The 21672-nt window shown below is 39.7% G+C and overlaps 1 protein-coding gene across 2 annotated transcripts in view; it reads right to left on the reverse strand.

Moving 5' to 3' along the window:
• Nucleotides 1–853: 853 nt before the first annotated feature.
• The window catches only part of FBN1 (fibrillin 1), a 148106-nt gene continuing 127287 nt past the window's right edge, over nucleotides 854–21672 (reverse strand). For both annotated transcript variants that reach the window (XM_031587628.2, XM_090148912.1), the window contains 19 exons: nucleotides 21164–21292; nucleotides 20794–20913; nucleotides 20217–20342; nucleotides 18099–18248; nucleotides 16680–16745; nucleotides 15901–16017; nucleotides 15455–15574; nucleotides 13944–14066; nucleotides 13397–13528; nucleotides 12671–12796; nucleotides 11804–12010; nucleotides 11158–11283; nucleotides 10826–10948; nucleotides 10059–10175; nucleotides 9544–9672; nucleotides 8655–8774; nucleotides 5491–5722; nucleotides 4310–4484; nucleotides 854–2132 (listed from right to left, as the gene is read on the reverse strand). In XM_031587628.2, coding sequence (XP_031443488.1) covers nucleotides 1743–2132; nucleotides 4310–4484; nucleotides 5491–5722; nucleotides 8655–8774; nucleotides 9544–9672; nucleotides 10059–10175; nucleotides 10826–10948; nucleotides 11158–11283; nucleotides 11804–12010; nucleotides 12671–12796; nucleotides 13397–13528; nucleotides 13944–14066; nucleotides 15455–15574; nucleotides 15901–16017; nucleotides 16680–16745; nucleotides 18099–18248; nucleotides 20217–20342; nucleotides 20794–20913; nucleotides 21164–21292 — 2828 coding nt within the window. In that variant the 3' untranslated portion in view covers nucleotides 854–1742. The remainder of the gene's footprint in view (nucleotides 2133–4309; nucleotides 4485–5490; nucleotides 5723–8654; nucleotides 8775–9543; nucleotides 9673–10058; nucleotides 10176–10825; nucleotides 10949–11157; nucleotides 11284–11803; nucleotides 12011–12670; nucleotides 12797–13396; nucleotides 13529–13943; nucleotides 14067–15454; nucleotides 15575–15900; nucleotides 16018–16679; nucleotides 16746–18098; nucleotides 18249–20216; nucleotides 20343–20793; nucleotides 20914–21163; nucleotides 21293–21672) is intronic.

Consider the following 21672-nt stretch of genomic DNA (forward strand, 5'->3'; position numbering starts at 1 on the left):
TAGTCTATTATAGATATCAAAGTAACCCCGTGCACATGCACCAGCTCCATTCTGTATACTTGTATTTGTTAAGCAGAAAGAAATCCAAGAGCTGAAGTTGAATTACAGAAAACAATACAACTGGGGGTAAATTGTTACAGTGCATTTCCTTTTCAAAATGAGTTTGGCTCAGTGTATGTTCCCTCTATCAATTACAATGCAACCCAATCAGTATTTTCAGTGACACCATTTGCTGCATTTCTGCCCCAGATTTTCAAGCATCACATCTCAGTAGAATGTTCTTCAGCTGCTAAATGATGGACTGCAGCACCTGAGCATACGAGAACACCGGCATCATTGAATAACTCCTTCCACATTAAAATGCATCTACAACCAATGGCCGCTTTTGGAATTGGGTTATGCCTTTGTGATCAGTCTTAGATTATTTGAAAGCAGCTGTTGAAGTAGGGGTAAAAGAATTGAATATTTAAAACAAGGCAGTTTTAGCAAAAGACTTTTCATATGATTGAATGTGTTTGGTTTTTTTTTTCTGTACAGTGACTTAGCATCCACTTCTGCATGCTTTGGCCGTCAAAGTTACTGACTGACTTGATTATTCAGGTAAAGTCAACAGAAATGTTCTAATGCACTTTCTGGAGCCATACAATTATTTTAGAGTTCCACTGCTGCTTAGATTTGCGAAGCTTTCTGTATTTCCTCTGTTCTTCCTTTGCATGAAGAGTAAACAAATAGTAGCAGCATGCCTTCAAGAAGAAATCACCTGTGCACACATACAGACAACAAACCCTAACAAAAATGCCTGAAATGTAAGAATTCAGTTTATCACTTTCAGCAAGAACACAAAGCCACAGAATAAACTAAAAAAAAAAACTGTTTTATTGTGACATTTATGACATTGAACCCTTGCTGATATGAATGACTATGGGTACTCTTGACATGTTACATAATGTCATGGCGTAGGATGGCACTGATTGTCATCTGACTTTTGAGAATGTTTAATGGTCCCTACTGACCTCAGTGCATTTTGGCAAGTCACAGAAACTTTATCATCAGGTTTGTGTATACAGTTAACAAGTAGTTGGTCTTATAAGCACCATTACAAACCCTCACATTAAGGGTATTATTAATCTAGTTTACAAATGCTTCATTGATAAAAATAGCATGATTACAGTATACACACACTTAATTTACATGTAATGTATTATAGGCATAACTGAGATAAACTACTGAGCTAACTTTGGTTGATTGAAGTATTTAGACTGAATAATGGCAATTTTGGCTTCTAAGTTGTGTAAATATTACAGTGCATTTATAAATCTAGGTTGAAAATTTACTAGCACCAAATGGATATCATAAATGGCTGACCTAGTAAGTTGTAGTTGGAGAAGCGAAGTTTAAGAATTACAAAAATAGAGCTGTCCATCAGTTGAAAGCACATTCTTGTACCTCTGCTGAAATGATGACGTGTCTCAGCATCAGTGGCCAACTTCCAAAGGCAAAAGTCCCAGTTTTCAAGATTCAACATATCAAGGTAGCTCAGCTACAGTTAAAAGCCTGAGAAAGTGGTTGTTTTGAGCTAGGGTATTCATCCTGTACCTTGTTTATGTAATAATATAATAGTGCTCGTTCATACAAATGTACTCATGTAAGATTGTACCTATGATATGGAGAATCTGAGTGGGAGGAATATTCAGTCCTACCTATCTATCTTTGGTTTAATTATTTGGTCTTTGGTTGATGAATTAATGAAGCAATATCTGAATTTTCATTTTCAGGTTATCTCCCAGCTCACCACTGAGGTAGTCTTTGTCATGTTTCTCTTCAAGCTGGTTAAGTTCCTTCTTTTTATAGAGTGGAATACTACTGATTTGTAATGAATAGTTTCCAGGCACTGGCTTCTTCTTTGTGAAATGAAGGTAACTTATTCCGTCCTTCTTATTGATTCTAAAGAAACCATCTTCATTTCCGGAGTCAATTAAATATCGGTTATGGTTTGTCAGTGTTGTGAGGGCAGGAAGCAGTTTCAGGATGCGATCTTTGTTACTGAGATCGGAGATGTTGATAGAAAAGACTGCTGCTTTCTCAATATCCCAGCTGGCAAGACTGACTGGAGGCTCCAGCTCTTGCTCATCCTGCACAAGAACAAATGATGTTAGCTGCCTTTGTCAGAGAACATTTCACAGGCATCTGTATGTGTATTTCTTATGCAGCTCATCCATTATTAATGAAATAGTTTTGAAAAGGAGATTCTATAAAGTCATCTGTCTAAACCATTCTTGGAGGCTTAGTGGTTGTCAGAATAGTGGAGTCTTTGACACCACCCCTGCATGGTAATGGAAGGCACACATTTTCTCCATCTGGGTCCTGCTGCCTGACATCTGGCTGTGCTCAGTGTCTGTGCCCAATGTCCTACACTCCGCAAAGGCCTGTTGTTCTGCCCCTCTGTCAGGGGAAATCACAAGCTAACAGGAATGATGCACAGAAGACAGCATGGGAGAGGCATGACGTTTAGGTAGGAGTTTTCTACTTTGTGATATTCGCTCTGTTTAGACGTGGAACTGGGGGGAGGCTGCTGGAGAAGCAGCACTACCCCCCCACCTCCGAGTGACATTACTGTACTTCCCAAGTCTTGTATGTGTGAATCACACTGCAAGGGCAGACTGAAAACACTTCAGATAGCACATCAGCTAAATGTTATGATTTTGAAAAGAAGATGCACATCACCTCAGACAAATGCCCTTAACCAGCACCAAGCACAGAGAAATTTGGAACGTGCTGAAGAAGCAGTTTACAACTACACTCTGCCCAAAATCAAGTGTCCACTCTTCTGGTCAAAACACTCTCTTGCTTTTCCCAGAGCCGTACACTGAGCACAGAATGGAAACAGCTAACTTGCCCTTGGATCTCTTGTATTCATGTATGGAAAAGCAAGCTCTATCACATATACATATGAGAAGAGAACACACACGGCAGCTCAGGGTCTTGACAGTCTAACAACACTTTTGTACAAGAGTGTTCAGTGTATCTCTATTAAATTCTGAATGAAACACACATGTTTACATACGTGGACACATACTTTTAGCTGAATGGCAAATACTGCAGTTGATACCTACCATGACCTAATGCTTCTCTGGCTAGATCAAGTCAGATCCCTTCATTCGTAACATCACTATTGCCATAAAATGGATGAAGAAGTGAGAAGTTGAATGACTGTGGACTTGGCGACATTTCTCCTGCAAGCTGTTTATTGTTTTTAAAGCCTACATTTAATTGGTCGGAAAAAGATTTAAGTGTAGTGACTTGTGTGGGACACTGGACTGAATGACTCAACTGGGCATTCTGACCCTGTATTCTGAGGTAAAATAAGCCTCAGGTAATGCAAGGGACTATTCTAAGATTGCACTTCTACCACAACTTCTGCACTCATGCTGGGAGCAGAGAGACTTTGGGACAATGTGTGACAAGCTCAGCAGAACAACAAACACAATTACAACCACCTCAATCACACTGTGTCCCAGTGCTGAAACCACTTGTTAATGTTTGGTTAATATAAAAGAAACCAATGACAACAGCTAGAAAGAAGTGGAGTTAGGTGAGCTCTGCAATAGATTTTACACATTCACTGGCACACAGTTATCCCACTGAGAGGCAAACAGAAACCTGCCTCTGTCCCTAGCAACTTCCAGGTGATGACAGATGAAGCTCAGTCTCCCTAATTCTGCCTGGAGCAGCAATGAGCAAAATATGTGATCTCACTGATAGCTTTGCCCCCAGGCTGGCAGCCTGAGTGACTGTGAGTGTGTGGATGAGCCCCAGGAAGAGCTACAGCACTGGGATGCCCTGGACTCCCTCGAAGTTCAGTGTTCACATCCAGAGCTCTTTGTTTGCTTTGGTGTGGGCTCTAGACCCAGACACAATGTGATCCTTCTTGGAGAGGTCACCATCCACCCTGTCCATTGCATGCTGGCCACAAGGTCACACAAATGCTTTACATATCTGCCATCCTCTTACATCAAGAGCCCGTTTTGCAGGTGAGAGCACTGCCTTCAGGATATCTGGGTGGGTGTTTATATTACTGTTGATGCAATACAGGTAGTAGGAATCAAAGGGTTGCATGGGACAACCCTTGCCTGACAGTGACAGAACAATTTCAGAAAGCCCTGTCCTAGAAACCCTGTGTCCAAAACCAGTCCCCTGGTCTACTTAGGGATATAAATTTTTCCCATGTGATTGCTTCTTGGCATTCATCAATCCAAGACTGGCTTTCATAAGATAACACCAAACCCTTTCCCCCCCAAGGATCAATTACCTCTGCTTCATTTGCAGTTTCATTAGTACTTCTGCGCTTCCTTCCTCTCTTGGGATAGCCATTGATTTTACATTCATAGCAAGCTTCTGGAGAGAGGGAGTTGTCATCCACTTCTCCGCTGAGTGAAAGTTCTTGTCCTTGACCTTTGCCTAGCCCAACTCCAGAAACACAGTGTCTAAGGAAGGAAGAAATTCAAAATTAATTCCAGTGAGACAGTTATCTTAACAAAAGCTAAATTTGGGGACTGTGAATACAAATAATGAAGAAATTGTGTTGCACTCATTTCCCAGGAAATTTTCTGTCCAATTAAGCAAGCAAAATTCTCATTGAATCACAAAGCAACTACCTCTTTGATTTCAAGAATTTGTTCCATGGGATTTTGTCTAAAAGAGGCCTGCCAATATGTAACAGATTTAAAAACACCAGTTTAGGCTCTAAGAAGTTGTTAGTTATTTCTGTCATCCAACCTGAAATGCAATAAGAGTGACCAATTTTCACGAGGGGCTGAAAAATCTGAGAATTGGGGTCTTCCATAATGTAGTTCAAGTGAGCATCCCAAAGCTTTTAGTCACTTCTAAAATTTAAAGCACAATCTTTCTGCTTTTCAGTTTAGTGCTTGGTCCAACATGATGCACTGCCCTAACACTCCTACTGAGGCAAGTGAAAATTGGTTTCCTTGATAAAGCAGACATTTATTCAAAAAGTAATTCATTTGGAACACGTAAGAATATGAAACATACAAGAACGTAAGAGCATATGAAATTGGAATTCCAATCACCACTTGTATAATATCATTTGTCTTTGGAGCTGGCAAGGCTTGTTTTGCTTTGCTTTTAAAACAGACACGTGGTACACCACAAATCAGAGTGAGAGGTGTCAGCTCCCAAGAGGTGAGCTCAAATAGCTTGGCTGGCTGCTGGGGTGTGCAAGAGAGATGTGAAAGCAGTAACTTAAAAGGGATTATGGAATCTGGTTGTTGTGACCAGATTTCCTTTAACACTAAAACCATGTAGCTCCTCCGTCTCCAAAAGAAGCAGGTGAATCCAACTGCTGAGCACCTCCACAGTCCTGTCCATCTCTCTCATCAGTGATAACACCCTGGTTCTGCTGCTCCACACTACAGAGAAGGGAGCGAGTTATATCACCTTTATGTCTGTTAGTTTAAAATGAGAATCCCTTACCCTTGTCCTATTCTGAAGTAACCAGGTGGACATCCACAGACATAGCCACCTTCAGTATTTGAACAACCATAACTGCATGGGGCTTGTGCAGAACCGCATTCATTGATATCTTGGCAACCTCCACTAAACTGTTCATACTGAAATCCGGTAGGGCACATACATTTATAGCTTCCCAAAGTATTGTGGCAAGATGCTCCTCCACAAATGTGTGCACTTAGACATTCATTTTCATCTGGAAAGGAAGAAGAACACACCATGTTAACTTCCACTCTCAGGTCAGTCCAACCTACCCCTTCAGAAAGATGTGCTGCCGTACCAGATGCACAAAGAGCAGGGCTTGGCCTCAACCTTGGCTGCTATGAGATGACTACACCAGACAGTAGAGCAACACCTGGGCTACTCTACTGAAGATGTCTCATACCATATCATACCATGTCAGTTTGTGCCCTCAACAGCTGAGAAGCAGAGGAGGGAACATTTCTTGTTCCAGAAAAAAAAAAGAGGATAAACCTTATACAGTCGAGAATCTGGTCTAGTAATCCCATCCTAGTAATCCCATTCTAGTAATCCCATAATCTACTCAAGATCAAAGAAAAAATAGAGGAAATTAGGCTCTGACACCTTTTCCAGACACTGAAAATCCCTGCATGGATAAACATACAAAGCCCAGAGCAGCATCTCCAACCCACACATCCAGGTTAGAGGAGAATAAGCGCCTATTCAGAGCATTATTGTCTTTTCCCAAACAATGTGACTGTTTGTTCTTTGTTTAAAAGCAATGCTCTACTTTTTGCAGCATGATTTTGCAGGGTGTTCCACAGAATTGTCTGGGCAGGGGACGCAGTCACACACAGCACAAGCCATGGGAGGAACCAAAGCATTCTTCAGTGATTATCTAAATATGTGCTGTAGCAACATCAAAAGTTCCTGAACACTTCATCAAATAAGCTAAAAAAGGCACGAACTGTTTGCAGAGCTGGAATTGCAAAGTAATATGGAGGAATTGTTACAGAAATGCCTATTACATGGATTCTTCCCCCATGTCATGCCCAGGAGATCTAGAAAAGTATCATAAGTATATAATTACAGACATCAAAAGTGAACATGTGAGGACCCTGAAGGGTTAAACTTGGGTCTGAATTCTAACTAAGCCCATACAAGCTTTGCCATTAACTTAGATTGATGTTTCAATACTCAACATACCAAACCCAGCTGAATTCATAGCAATTTGGTCAACTCCATAAATGAACGTTTGAACCACAGAAACTTGCTGCATCACAAGTATACACACTCACTTTGCCTTGTTCCACAGCAGATAGAATGTGGACATCACCAAGGTTAGCTCCCATATTTTAGGTGATTGTTGGGGAAAAGGTACAGGAGCCTTGGACTGTATGCAGGCTGTGCCATCAGGTGTCAGCTTTGCACTCTGGTGTTCTGCACTCCAGTACACACAGCTCTGCCATGCTCAGCCTCAGCAGGAATGAGAGGTGCCATGAGCCCGTGATGAAACCAGGTCTCATGCCCCACAGTTTTGGATTTCTGCCTGGACTGCCCCATGTCCAAGAAGGTGAAAGTGCTAGCCAAGTTCTTCCCTAGTTATGGCACTCAAGTCTCATTTTCCCTAGTGAAGTCTCTGGTGATAAGTATCTGTTGCTAAAGTGTTCTTTCATTGGGGCCTGAGAATTCAGAAACTGATAGTCCTGCCTGAACAGTAGTCCATGGTTACAAAAGATAAAATAAAAGAGTTCACCTTGTTTGAAAACCAGGCTAGAAATGCACTGAGTTTAAAGGTGTCACTCAGGAAGACTCAGAAACAGCAAGGATATTGCAAAACTGCAGAAGAGCTGCATTCTTTCACATTCCATAGTGTCCTCCAGCAGTCAGAACTGGTAGTTCTTACAGGCTTGTTTGATTTTTCTCTCGTGCCAATTGTTAGATTCTAATTTAACTCTATGCTCTGCTAGTTTAGTTAGCATTCAAGGCAGTTCTGTGTTTGAGCTCTCTCCTTGTTCTCTTGCATGCAATCAGCATTAAGCACTGGAGCACAAGCGAGCAAATGTCACACCAAGGACTGCATAAAACATCAGGAAATTTGGTAAGCACAATGAAAAACAGAGATCTCCCCAGAGCACCACAGTGCTAACAAGCTAAGGCATTTTTATGTTTCTGAAAGCAAAGAAAGCTAAACAAAGAGATATGAAGCTCTTTGTTCTCAAAGAAGTAATCAAACACATCTCCGCTATCTACACAAGACTAGCTGATGTGAAGCCCATTAGACGTAACTGAAACTGCACAAAGCTGTCACTAGAGGAAAACTTACTGAAGTGCTTCTTCTGTTTGAACATGCTACATGCTATGGGGAGATACAGAGACATTTCTCATGACTCCTGCAGTTCTATCTGCTCAAGTCATACCCCACAGCGATGCAGCCTTTGCACATGCAGCCTCATCTAAGAGAGCTCAGAGAACCAAATTTTAGACAAGGAAGAAATATGCATTTTAATTTTCCAGTGTATTTACTTCTTAAAATAAATGAAGAGCACTAGCTTTTGTTGCTTATGACCAAAGGTAAGCTGTTAGCACTTGTTACTAAAGTCTATCCCAAAGCTGCAAGGAATTGTCTATAGACAGATGGCAGCAGCTTTAGTCAGTTACGAGGAATGACTGATTCTGTAAAGAGCTTACACACAGCAAACTTGCTGTAGGTGTTGTAACAAATGATAAAAGCACAGATTGAGTAAGATTTTAATAGAATTTAAAATTATTTAGTCCAGAAGTCTAATTGTACGATGTAACAACCCGAACTTTTAGTTTTGAATCTGTCAGGTTTAACCAACAATTAACTCTCAGTTTGGAAACTGCTGCATGGCTGAGAAGACTTCCTTTGTTCACAGATACATGTGAGTAATGCACTTTTCCTCAAAATCAATACAACATCTTGCACCCTCAAAGCTCACCTTGTTTGTACTTACCTTATTGAGCCAGGATATGAGCTATTGGCTGTTTCAAACCAACTGCCTTTCACAGGACAACTCACTTAAAATGTAACTCCACTGAATGTAGTAAATTATGATCAGAAAAAAGTATATGGCAAACTGAACCATTGCCCTTGACTTGCTGCTGCATGCATTTCCATACGTAAACTATAAAAAATGACTTGCCAACACATTGGTTCCACTGGTAATGCTGGAGATATCCTTGTGGGCAGCTACACCTGTATCCTCCAATTATGTTTTGGCAGCCATGCTGACACCGATGGTTTCCATCACATTCATCAACATCTAAAAAGGTGAGATACACTCTGAATTCTGGGAGAGAGGCTCAAATTGTACTAATTTGAAAACTGTGTTACAAGTAATCATCCATACGTACAAGGATAATGCAGGATATTCCAAAACCCTGAACGGCAATGGGAGACCACTTCAGGCCTTTCAGGTTTGGAGTTCTGGTTCTACAGCAAGAACTTATGGCAGAAAACCAAAGGCTCAAATTCACCCACAGATTCCATAGCTACTGCATTCTGCTGTGGAGCAGAGAGCAGAAAGCCAAAAAAGGCTTTTCAAAGGATCCAACCTCCAAAGCATCAAACCCAGCAATGCCAAGATAACTTTTTTCAAAGCAAACCAAACCCTGTTCCGTGAAAAGGCTCTAGGGACCCAGAGAAATAAAGTCAACAGCCCATGAAAGACCAGTAGGTCACCTTGCAGATGCAAGACTTCCTGTCCTCGGTGAGTCCCTCAGAAATCCAGGCAGGATTTGACAGAAGTTCAATGAACTTGTGATTCTTAAACTAAAACATTCCAGACTAAATTGAAGTATCCTCAGAAGATAACAGCTCTCTAGAATCCCACAGGTTATCTATGTCTTCAGACCCATGAAGAGAAATTTGTCCCTGCTGATAGACTTCCAAATCCCACCCTCCCTTCAATCTGAACATACTCCATAGGATTTGGTTCTTACACCATATATCCCTCCTTGGATAACAGCAGGATGAGAAAAGATGTAGGAAAGCAAGAAGAGACGAAATTAAATGCTCTGTGCTGCACCTACCTTCACAGCTAAGCCCAGTCTGGTCGAGTGAGAAGCCACGCTGACATTCGCACACAAAACTTCCCGGAGTATTCTGGCAAATACCTTTTGCCCCACATAAATTAATTTCAGTAGCACATTCATTATTATCTGAAGGAAACCAAAGTCTGAGTGTTACTTTTTATTCTTCATAGTAAAGATGATGATTTAGCAATGCTGACAATAAAAGATTTGTGACAAGCAGTAAAGAAACATTAGCAACAGCTCACTTTTTACTACAGAAGAGCTGATAATTTAATTTCAAAAAAATTAAGTACAGCTATGGGAAGGGAAATGCTTCCTTTTTTTTCACCAAGAATGTGTAGTTTGATATTCTAGTCTTCAGACAACCACACCTTCACACCAGTAATAGAGGATTATTAGCAGAAAGATCCAACATGCAGATCAGAAAGTGTGTTTTGCTGGAAGTAGTTTCATTTGACATTTCCACAGACCTAAGGTGCTTCTGTTTCTTTTGTGTTTCTCACATCACTTACCAATGCAGGCTGTATGGTGCTGAGTGAATCCAGGAGGACATTTACAAGTAAAACCCCCAATAGTGTTGACACAAAGGAACTGGCAGTTGTGCTGCTTTGTTGCACATTCATCAAGATCTAAAAAACAAGCAAACATTTTTCATTTGTTTCCTTGAGAGGATCTGACAGTTCAGCTGGACTCAGAAGTGACTGTAAATAAATAATGTATCAGATAAAGGTATTGGAGTCTAAATCTCATTTCCACACTGGCATCCATTTCCTTGAACATGGAGCCCCTCACATTATGAATGGGACTTCAGAGCTATAGTAGTGTCTGCGCTAATGCAGGATTACAGACACCACTCTCATCTGTCTGTAAGATGCTATTATACTATAATGCCTGCTCTAGCTGTAGTCAATCAACGTGAGAAGCAGTGGCAGATTGCAAAATGGTATTGTATTGAAGAATGCCAAATTTAGAATCGCTGCTCAAGCTTATGTAGTTTCAGTCAAAGCTCTGGTAAGAAGATATAGAAATAAGTGAAAATATAATGAATGTTTCAAAGTCTCTCCTCCAATGTTGTCCTTTATTCAGCACAATGCAGAGGAGGTAGGTTAAAACTCTGTTGATGCTGGACAGTGCACTGAAAACAATGTTCATCTTTGAGCTGGAGTCTATTAGAATTATTATAACTAGCATTTGTAAAGATTTACCCTATTTAAATGTTCCTGGATTAGTATTTGCCCATGAAACATTAAGTTTCTGCAATAAATTGCTTGTTTGTTACCTTTGCAGCTTCTCCCATCTTCCTGAAGGATGTACCCTTTCGGACATGAACACTGGAAGCTCCCCTCTGTGTTTTTGCAGATGAAATTGCAAGGTTTGGGGGACTCATTACATTCATTCAGATCTAAAATAAGCAAAATCAGATAACAGCCAGGTAACAACCAGCATTTGTGATGTTTTTTAAAATGCTCAAAACCTCTTAATGAAGGACATTTCTTTCCTCATTTTTCAAAGTTTTTGTATTTCTTTCCACAAGCTATCTCTTATTAATAAGCTTTATGTACATGCAGCATAATATACTTCATATTCATAGAACACAATGAAAAAACCTACCTATGCAAAGAGTGCCAGTTATATCCGTAGTATAGCCAAGGTTGCAGTGACAACGGTAAGACCCCCTTTCATTGATGCATTCCCCATTATTGCAGACATCATGGATAACCTTGCACTCATCAATATCTGCAGTTAAATGAAGGTTAGTTCACAAGAGAACATCATAAAGAGCTAATTTTGTAAAGTTACAGTAGGTTCTCGTGATCTGACATTAAAAAGCACTACAGAAATTTTAAAACTACGTTACAAAACACTGAACAGATTAGGAGAAATGTTAAGTGGAAAAATACGAAATGGAGCATTAATCTAACTTTCAAATGCAGTAAGTTGTAAGTGTAAGCAAACAAGTGGAACTGATCATATATTAACCTCCATGAATCAAACATCACTTTGCTCTCATGTACACAAATAGCTCTTGATGTGTACCCACAAGTTAAATGCGAGAATGCAGATTCCCACCTGAGAGTGGGAATCAGCCAGCACAACAAATAAATATCTGCCATTTGATGCCTTCTCATCAAAGGCCTTTGGCTTTTCCTCCTCCCAAGTGACTGTGTTCTCTCCACACGAAAACTCTCAGAAAATTTGGACTGATATCCAAAAAATTTAAATTATCTAAGGTGGTGTTTTCTAGGTAAGTCAGTACCTGCTCCATTGGACGTGTATCCCCGACCATGAGGACAAAGCTTCTTAAAGGCCACAGTGCCTGGGAAGGGGCAGACCTCACAGTTTGGCCCCCAGCCTCGGCCACCATCACAGCAGCATTCAGACTTGGTGACAGAGTTCCTGTTGCTTGATCCAATCTGACACATACTTTGTAAGACTTCAGTGAAGCAGTAGCCTTCCCTGTTGTCTGGAAGACAAATTATGCATTACAGAGAATCCTAATGGCAATGACCTCCAGAAGGTCATGAGATATTAGGAGTTTAGTCAGAAATATAAAAGAAAGGGCATACTTCACCCTGGGACTGTGCAACTGAGAGTGAAAGACTACCAGCAGTAAGAAAGAGAGCACAACGTCTAAGGGAAACAAAGAAGACAGGAAATTTAGCAAAAGGTGGAACACAAGTTACATTATGCTTACAAAAAGATACATTTCTATTTGATTCCAGACAAGAAATATTTGCTGAAAATCAGACCCAGAGAAAAGGCAGAGCAATTCCAGGCTGGCTGATACCACCCCACTGTCAGCTTGCACAGCTAGCCAACCCAACATGACTGATCAAAGCAGGCATACAGTTAGCACAGGAGGAGTGAAATTGCAGGAGGACACCTAGTTAAAAAGGCCCCTTCTTGCAGGAATGTAAATTCAAGACCATGTTTATTCACTATTATATTTCTAAGTTTAAGCTTCTGAGCACTTCTGCAAAATGAGACAACTCACTAAGTTGTAAAGCAGCCTAAAACAAGAGTCGCATCTGACTGCCAAAAAAACCCAGCTAGCGTGACTCCCAGAAAACAGAATTCCTATTACCAAAGTGATTATTCATTAGGGTGTTACTGTTGGACTTACCAAGGCATTCGTTCTGAGTGTCACTGACTGTGAATCCCTCATTGCATTCACATCTGTAACTTCCCACTGTGTTTACACACCGACCATTCTCACATAGTCCAGGCTTGGTCTGACATTCATTCTCATCTGTTTTTTTTTAAATGATATGGGAAAAATCAAGTCCATTATTGTATTAAAGCAGACTAGAGAATTTTTACAGAGTTTTTAAGCTGAACACTCTATCTTATAAAACTTGCATATATATTATTTATTTTTGTTATAAAAATTCTATTCAATTTTCAGAGGAAAGACAGCAGTCCAGCTCACTTTACAGATGTTGTTTCTAAGTTATCACTTCAAAATATTCCTCAATGGTTTTCAAAATTGTTCACAGTTACAGCTGCACTTCTTAATGTCATCCAAAGTTTTACAATTCAGATCTACCCTTATTCTTTTTAACAAAGATCAACAAGCTTACAACAGTGAGCCCAATTCTCTGCTCACCATGAGCAATTCATCAGCAGCAGTGCAAGCTAGTTGTACAGCCACAGCCAGATTTTCTACTTCCTGCCCAGATGTGTGAACACCTGTACAGCAAAACGATGTGTGTATAGCACTGATGATCCAGTATGCAGGTAGGTGCATAATTCTTCCCCTGAGTTCTTTAATGTTTTGCTAAATTCAAAATTTTCAGCTCTACTGAGAGACTGTGGGTTTCAAAAGCTTCAATACTTCAGTGCCACTTACCTATACAACCTTCTCCATCTGGCCTGCGTTGGTAACCTGGTCCACAGATGCACATATAGGTGCCTATTAGGTTTTTGCACTCCATTTGTTTTGAGTCACAATCATGACTGCCTTCTTCACATTCATTCTGATCTGAAACACAAGGTTTAGACTTCATTATATGGAGAGATGTTCTTGGAAATTCATAATAAGAAATTCTGACTTTGGAATTTTAATCCAATCAAATTTAGCACTTTCTACCAGATATACCAGTCTAGAGCAAATTCATTTCTCCCAAGCGCCCTTTTCATCAGGGCAAGAGAGCTCCATATCATCTGATATGACTTCACTTATGCAGATGTCTGGGTTTACAGGCAGGATAGTAATATAATACATAATAGAATCAACTGTGTAATGCAAACCATAGAATTTCGTCCCAAATTCTTTCCGACTCCATTACCTCCTGGGATTCAAACTCTGTCCCATTACTGCAGTGAGTCAGAGCCCTAACCCTGCAGGAACTTGAAATCATTAACTCACAACTGTAAGAGTCTGGTAGGAGTTTTACCTCTGCACATTCTCCGGTCCTCTCGCAGAACATACCCTGCAGGGCACTTGCACTCATAGGATCCGAAAGTGTTCACACAGCGGAAAGCGCAGAGCAGAGGGTTCTGAATGCACTCGTTGACATCTGGATTCAGAGTGGCAAAGACCACATGAAGTGAAACATGCTTTTGCAAAATGCAGCAGACTTGAACACACAGGTTTTAGTTACAGCCAAAGATCCCAATTTAACATGGGCTGAATTTTAACTGTTGAGGACTCACGTTTCTACTTGTTATGGATTTCTGTATAGGAAAAGGCATCAGGCGTGCCAGCATGTTTGCACAGCTACCTGAAAGTCTCAATATCTCCAAAGACAAACAGCCAACGCAAATGATTTCCAGATCAATGTTGCCAAAATCCTGTAAGTTAAAACTGTATCTTTTTCACCTCTCAATTTTTTTTATTTACTTATTTTTAAATGCTAGATTCACTAATTCAGCTTCTTCATACACTGAATTCCTTAAAACATTGCTCTTACTAGAAAGTGCATTTACATACACTCTGGGCTACTTGAATAATTACTGTCATATAATGATGTTTACACTTTGCTAACTCCTCTGCAATTTGAGCTTTTGACCAAATTCCACAGGGAAGTAAACGAAGCTCTATAAACTGTATATAAAAGTAATGTGAGCTGATGCAAAAACAGAACCATTCTTTTGTATGGCTTTGCAAACTAGATTGTGGCAGATAATTGAAGAACAGCTGTGTCAGGTCAGATAAGAGTGTCAGAATGTCCTAGGACATTCTCCTCTCTCTGGCTATAACTTAAGGGGAAAAGTGTTTAAAAAAATGCACCATGTATGCAGAGATCTTTCCCCTGATACAGCCTCTCAGTTTAAGGACTTCCATAGCCAAAAGCCACATCCAAACTATCAAGCTTAATTTTCACCGATGGATTCCCACACAAATTTGTGCAAACTCCTTCTGGATCAATTTATATTTGTGGCCTCTCTAATGTTCTGCAGCAAAGAGTTTCACTACTTAAGTAAGCACTATACATATAAAAATGTTTGCTTTGGTTTGTCTAACATGTTCCCTCTAGTTCTGGTACCCTCGCTATTTGTGGCTTTATAAATTTAAATCATATATCTCTTCAACCACATTTACCACACTGAAAGATTCTACTCTAATTAATTTTCTGTGTGCTCCTTTTATAATTCTGATCTTCCTTATTGCTCCCTTCTTTGTACACTTTCACTTTTTAATTTCTGAAATAAGAGACCGAAGCATGAAAAATATTCAACATAGGGGTTACCACAGTAATTTTATAGTACTGTGCTAACACTGTTTATTCTGTTTCTTTCCTAACAAACCCAACTAGTCCATTTTCTACTTTCACCTTTGCTTAGCATTTCAGAAATCCTCCACAGACTTTTAAAGCTGCTTTACTCTCCTTGATTGTTTTCTGAAACAAGGAAGCTGTTTCAGCACACAACTGCAGTGGCTGTCCTTAACACATGGGAGTCTCACCTTCACAGGTCATCATTGGTCCAGGCTCAAACCCATCAACACAGGTACATTCAAAACCTCCCACCACATTCCTGCAAGTTCCATTTCCACATGGATTTCCAACAGCACATTCATCAGTATCTGCAAGCAAACAAATCAAGGCAAGACTACACAGTTATTCTCAACTAAAAGGTACAAAACTCTAGTAAGCAACAACAACAAAACACAAGAACTCATTTAAGCTACCGAATTACAGACACTTGAGACCACTGGAGGTTTTATTGGGCAAGCTCCCAACCAAAGGAAGACTGACCTAGAACAGGTTGCTCAAGCCCTGCCTAGTCAGGTTTTGATCACTGGCACGGATGGAGACTATGTTAGAATAATGTATCTCCATAACGTCCTTAATGTCATACTTAGCAATTCAGGAGTTCTTTTAAAATGGAAGACGAAGCAGCTATACCTACCCACACACTGAGTTTCTTGTAGGATGTAACCATATGGACATTCACAGCGGAAAGATCCATCTGTGTTGATACACTGGCCAAATTTACAGTTATCTGGATCAAGGCACTCATCCACATCTGAACAAGAAATATAAACAATACATTAAGTGTAATTTATTTCATGTGGTTTTAGACTTCTCTCAATGAGCAAGTGTTGTCCTGGCAAGAAACATTCCTAATCACACAACAAAAATGCTATTATTTGAGTTTTGATAGATTAGGTTGTGGGCACAAAATCTGGCTTACAGACTAGCTTTCAGAACTCAAAAAAAGAAATTGATTCTAAATGTCATATAAACATCTGTCTGAGTGATGCCACAAGGAGAGAAGCAGATAAGAAAAATAGCAGCCATTTAGTGCTCCTTGATTAAGCCAGTGAGGCTGAAATGATATCAGTCTTGGGTAAGAGCAGAATGTACTGAAGGGATTTGGCAAACTGTGGTTTGCACTTTTGGAGCTTGGAAACAGGTTACATATATTACAGAAAGAAAGGTGGGTACACTGTGATCCATGCTCTGGATCCTACACAAGTTTCCTAGCAAGTCTGAGAAGCTTAAATTAAAAATGCTTAATTAATTTCTGATATATGAGACATTGAGATTTATTTTTAAATAATTGAAAAAAAAGTAGAGAAGTTTCCATAAGTTATGTCTTTTGATTCTCAGTTGAAAGGCATAATGGTCTATGGATAAAAAATGGTGCAACAATAGCATTGGCAATTGTGTAGTTCATGCACTTACCCAGTCTTGCATCACCAGGTCCAACAAGGATGCCAATTCCAAATGGACAAATTTGTCTGAATGCCTCTGTTAAAAAAAAAAAAAAAAAAAAAAGTTAAAAGCATAAGCAAAATTCTGTTATGGAGGTGAGCATTGTCCATGAACTTTGCAATCAGATAGCAATTTATTCTTCTCATGTTCAGATCCAGAAATATAGTACATAAAGTACAGAATTTACATGGTCTTACAGCCATGTACTAACTGTACTTTTCATCTGATATCCTCTGTGTGCAAACGTAAAACCCTGTGAACAATGAGCATTATGTAACTTGCTTCAAGGATCAAACAAATACAAAATTTCCATCTTAAAAGTATCAGTACCAGTGACTGCATTCTTTTCTACTGTAAATTAAAGAGCTCTTAGATTTACTGAAGAAAATACAATCTCATCTGTAGTCACTAGTTAGTTGAAATAACTTCAATACAGGTAGGATGAGAGTATAATTTTGGGGTTCAGCTTAGACTGAAGTTGCCATTCTGTTTTCAAATCCACAAAAAGCTGTGATATGTGTTATAGTTTTCCAGCTGATCGGTTCAAATGCTCCAAGGGCAACTGAATGACTCACACAGGCAATATGCCCAGAAGGAATATTGCAGCTGGCACATCTGATTTCTCTTTTCTCCCCTTGTTTTTGTGTGGATTGTCTGCAAAACATCTACATGACATATTAGTGAAATGAGCTGTATTAATGTATTGCTGAAACCAGTAATGCTGTTAACCACATCTGTCAGTATGAATTAAAGTGTGTTCAGCAAATTGCACTACGATGGTACAAAGGCCTGTTGACTTGTTTGATCCTTAGCTGCAGTCTTACAGAGGATACTAACAAAGGAAAGTATTTCTTTAGTAACAGCTCATGGAAGCTTTCCCTCATAAAGGCCTCTGTTTTGTCATTCTCTGTTATTGCTGCAAGCCATTTGCACTGAAGACTGCAAGTCAGATTTTTTAAAAAGTAATAAATTTTAGTCACAAAATGCAACAAAGTGATTAAGGTGTAGATCTAGTTCTATTGTTTGCAAAATAAAAATACACTTGGATTTTATTTTTATGGCATCTCTTCCTATACTTGGACTAACTATTTGCATCTTGCAGGTGTTTCCTAATAGAGTCTATTACCTTCCTGCTGCAGTATGTGACACTTCCACAGCTAAACATTCACCTCCTCTTCATATTAATAAACCTATAAACAAACACTGAGTGCAATTGAGAGATGTTTTTTGAGACTGCAAAACCATCTACCTTAAAGAGAGCAAAGACAATTGTTAGGGCTAAACAGCTATGAAAAACTATTGTTCCTAATTCTTTCTTATAAGAAGCCCAGTCTTCTTTCAGTTCTGAGAGATTATCACAACACTAAGGTCAGCAAGTCAACAACGCACCGTCTGCTTCCTCTGGGCAGAGTTCACAGGGATCTCCCCATCCCTGTCCTTTTAGGGCACAACAACACTCTTGTTTGGAGTGGTTTCGGGACTTTGGCACAGAACATTTTCCATCTTCAAATTTGGTAAAGCAGTAACTCACTCTCAGATCTGCATAGAGAAAAAAGTTGTTGTTATGTGCAGTTAGAGTGACTTTGACGCGGTTTTCAATTAGAGGTGTAAATTGCAAATTACATGAAGCCCACCCTTCAGGCCCCAACAAAACACCCAACTTCCATCTGAGACTAACAAGGACAATTACTGCCTCTGACTGGAGAAGACTGGAAGAGGGAGAAGCACTCTAATCCACTAAAGGAAAGCTACAGAATAGTGTGTCCTATCTCAGTCGGGGAAAAGGAAAAGATCATCTTTTTGTCCAGCAGAAATGTAAGGGCTGTACCCTCCTCCCACCTTCACTCCTCTTTGTGAAAACTGAATACTGATTTATTTACATTTTGTTATTAGTAAGAATCACTTCAGTCAAGAGATTTGTGTAAACTTGCAATGATAATGCTGCTTAGAGTTAAACTGAGGAGCAATTTTTAACAGCACTTTCCTTCTTCATTTTTTCCTGAGGCAGACACAGCAAAGAAAACTGGCCTTGCGGCACTCCTTCAAGCTGGGCAACCAGGATGCTGGAACAGAGCTGAGATCACAGACCACAAGCATCCAGCAGGCAGAGAGCTGGCAGCTCACTGGGCTGGCAGGGGAACAGCAATGGGCCAGTTGTGGAAGCAGCTGCTCATCCAGTTTTCTGGCCACTGCATTAATGCTGGGCAATGTCCAGACTTTACAAAAGCAAAGTAACAGGAAGTTTTAAACAAAAGTTTGTTTGGCCCAAGATACCAGAACAAAACCCTCTTCTGGGGAGGATGGGAAGAAACATAGTTCTTGTGTACATACAAGCATGTATTTTCCTCTGATATTATATATGAAACTGTGGTCTGTTTTTTACATAGAAGATTAAGCTGCATTTTTATTATGATTTTGTTTCTTAGTTGTTTGGGTTTTTGTTTTGTTTTGTTTTGTTTTGTTTTCTCCTTACCTGGAGAGAACAATACCCTCAGGGTAAAGAAACCTCATACAAGCTACAAAAGCACAGCTAAAGCAGCTGTGTGACTTTCTCGAAGTTAAGGGAAGGAGCTGAGCCAAACTCCTTGATGGTTTGGAGACTTGGATCAGCGTTTACTGCAGGTTGGGTTCCTTTTTTTTAAAAAAAAAAAAAAAAAACACCAAAACCACAGTTTCATTTAGCCCACTGTGAAGTGAAGAACTCACTACGGTGTCAACAAGTATCACCTCTCTGTGCCAAGCCTAACTACAGAGGTCCTTATAAAGGTCTTACTCATCAGTGGTTACCACTGTGCACACTGCGTATAGGACATTTAATGATGTATCTACTTAATCATTTCCCAAGTCTTTAAAATAACTCATTCCCTAATTTGCTGTGCTTTTTCTTTATCCACACAATTAACCAACCTGTGGGTTTTCATTGCTAGTATGTAGTAATCTTGAAGCCTTACATCTTGAAAAAGCTTCTGCTTTTCTAAGCAGATGGGTGCTTATTATCCACACTATTCTGTTTGCTAATGTTTTCCATCGATCTTTTTTCCACCCACACATTTGTGGAAAGCAACAGTGTTTAACAAGTATTATGTAGAATCTGGTAAGTGCTAAGAACTGGCTTATTCCTGGAAATGCTGCCTGTAGCACTGCACTGCAGTAGTCTCCGATGCTCATGCTTCATCACCATGTCAAACGTGTCACTGTCTATACAGAATTTAGGTAGTCTCAACATTTCTTCCAGGAGTGCAATAAAGGGCTGTGGAGCAACATAATTTCCCCACTTAGCACACTTAGCATAATCTTCACCCCTTTTATTGCAATGTTCTCTTTAATGACAATCAGATGTTAGAGCAAGGCAGAACCTGGCCACAACTAAAGAATTATCATGTTTTTCTTGTGAAAAATACTGTTCAAGTCCAGACCTTCCTTAGTATATTAGAAACAGGCAGCTAACAAGGCTTTTATGAAACAGAAAACAAATTCTGAAATGCTAAAAAAGAAGGATGAGATTACCTTGGCATCGCCTTCCTGTGGAAGACAACACAAAACCTTCTGGACACAGGCATTTGAAACTGCCTGGAGTGTTGCTGCATGTGCCCAAGGCACAAATTTCTGGTTGTTCCACACACTCATCAATGTCTGTAAGAAAAGTAATTACAGAGATGAGAAATAAAAATGTCTGTACTGGCAGATGTTCTAAATAAAATATAACTTTACATCATCGCTGATATCTAACAGATCTGAAAATACAGATGTCAGCAAGAAGACAGACAGAAAGAGGGATAAGAAATCCAGGTACAAAATCTAGGGTTAGTTTTTCAAAACCTCATGCTGTGGGTACACCTCCACCCATGTAACAGCAACAGGTCTAGGATCAGATTTTTCTCCTGGGATCTGATCAGGTAGTTGTGATTCAAAACAAAACTTGACCAGACCTCATCAGAAGCAAATAGCTTATCAGTGGCTACAGTTCAGAGTTGCATAGTGCCACACAAAAAATAAATATTATCCATGTTTATATCCAGCGGAAAGTGGTAACAACTGTGAGTAGTTAAGGAAATGGACAGAAGAAGGAGTGATCTATACACACCTTCACATTTGTCATTTTGCAGGACATATCCAGGAGGACAAATGCATCTGAACGACCCATCCAAGTTCTGGCATGTGCCTGGAGCGCATTTTCCAGGCTCCAGTGCACACTCATTGACATCTGAAAGAAAAGAAAAACAACAGCAATTATCTCAAATAAGTTATCTCGATAAATCTGCTGCTGAGGCTGCTACACTTTTGATTCCAACTAATTAACAGTGGAACCATCCAGGAGCAGAAGAGTCCTCATCCACTTCATCTAGGTACAATGACAGCACTTTGCAGATCTTTGATCTCTTTCACTGTTTTACTGAACACTGTCTACTCAAGGTCTACTGCACCTTTTTCCTTTCCTAAAAGAAGGCACTCACCAACACAAGTCCTTCCATCCAGAGCCACTTCATAGCCGTCATTGCACAGACACTGGAAGGATCCAATAGTGTTCACACACTGACCATTCCTGCAGAGCATTCCATTTCCACTTGCACACTCGTCCACATCTAAAAAAAATAACATTGAAAAATACCTGCACCAAGTAAAATCAGATAGCTGAGATTTCTGTTTCCACTGTATAAGCACAGTAACTGATATTTCTTCAATAATCCCGTTTCAAAAGGAAGTGAAAGAAAAGTACTGCTACTGGTCTAATTTAAAAAGTTGTCAAAGCAAGAGTTAAAAAAGGAATGGAATATTTTACACGTAAATATTTAAGTGGTTGAAGAAAAGTGAGAAGTAAATAATTGGAGGTCTTCTCAGACTGAAGAAATAGCTTTTTTTCTTATTAACACAGACCATTCAAGTGTTATCCTTTAATGCAGAGAAGGTGGTACTAATGTTAATTTCATTAGAAGCAAAAAATCTTAGAAACACTTAACTAGTC

Source organism: Phasianus colchicus, chromosome 12 (genome assembly GCF_987193195.1).
Source record: "Phasianus colchicus chromosome 12, bPhaCol1.hap1.1, whole genome shotgun sequence".
NCBI classification, from domain to species: Eukaryota; Metazoa; Chordata; class Aves; order Galliformes; family Phasianidae; genus Phasianus; species Phasianus colchicus.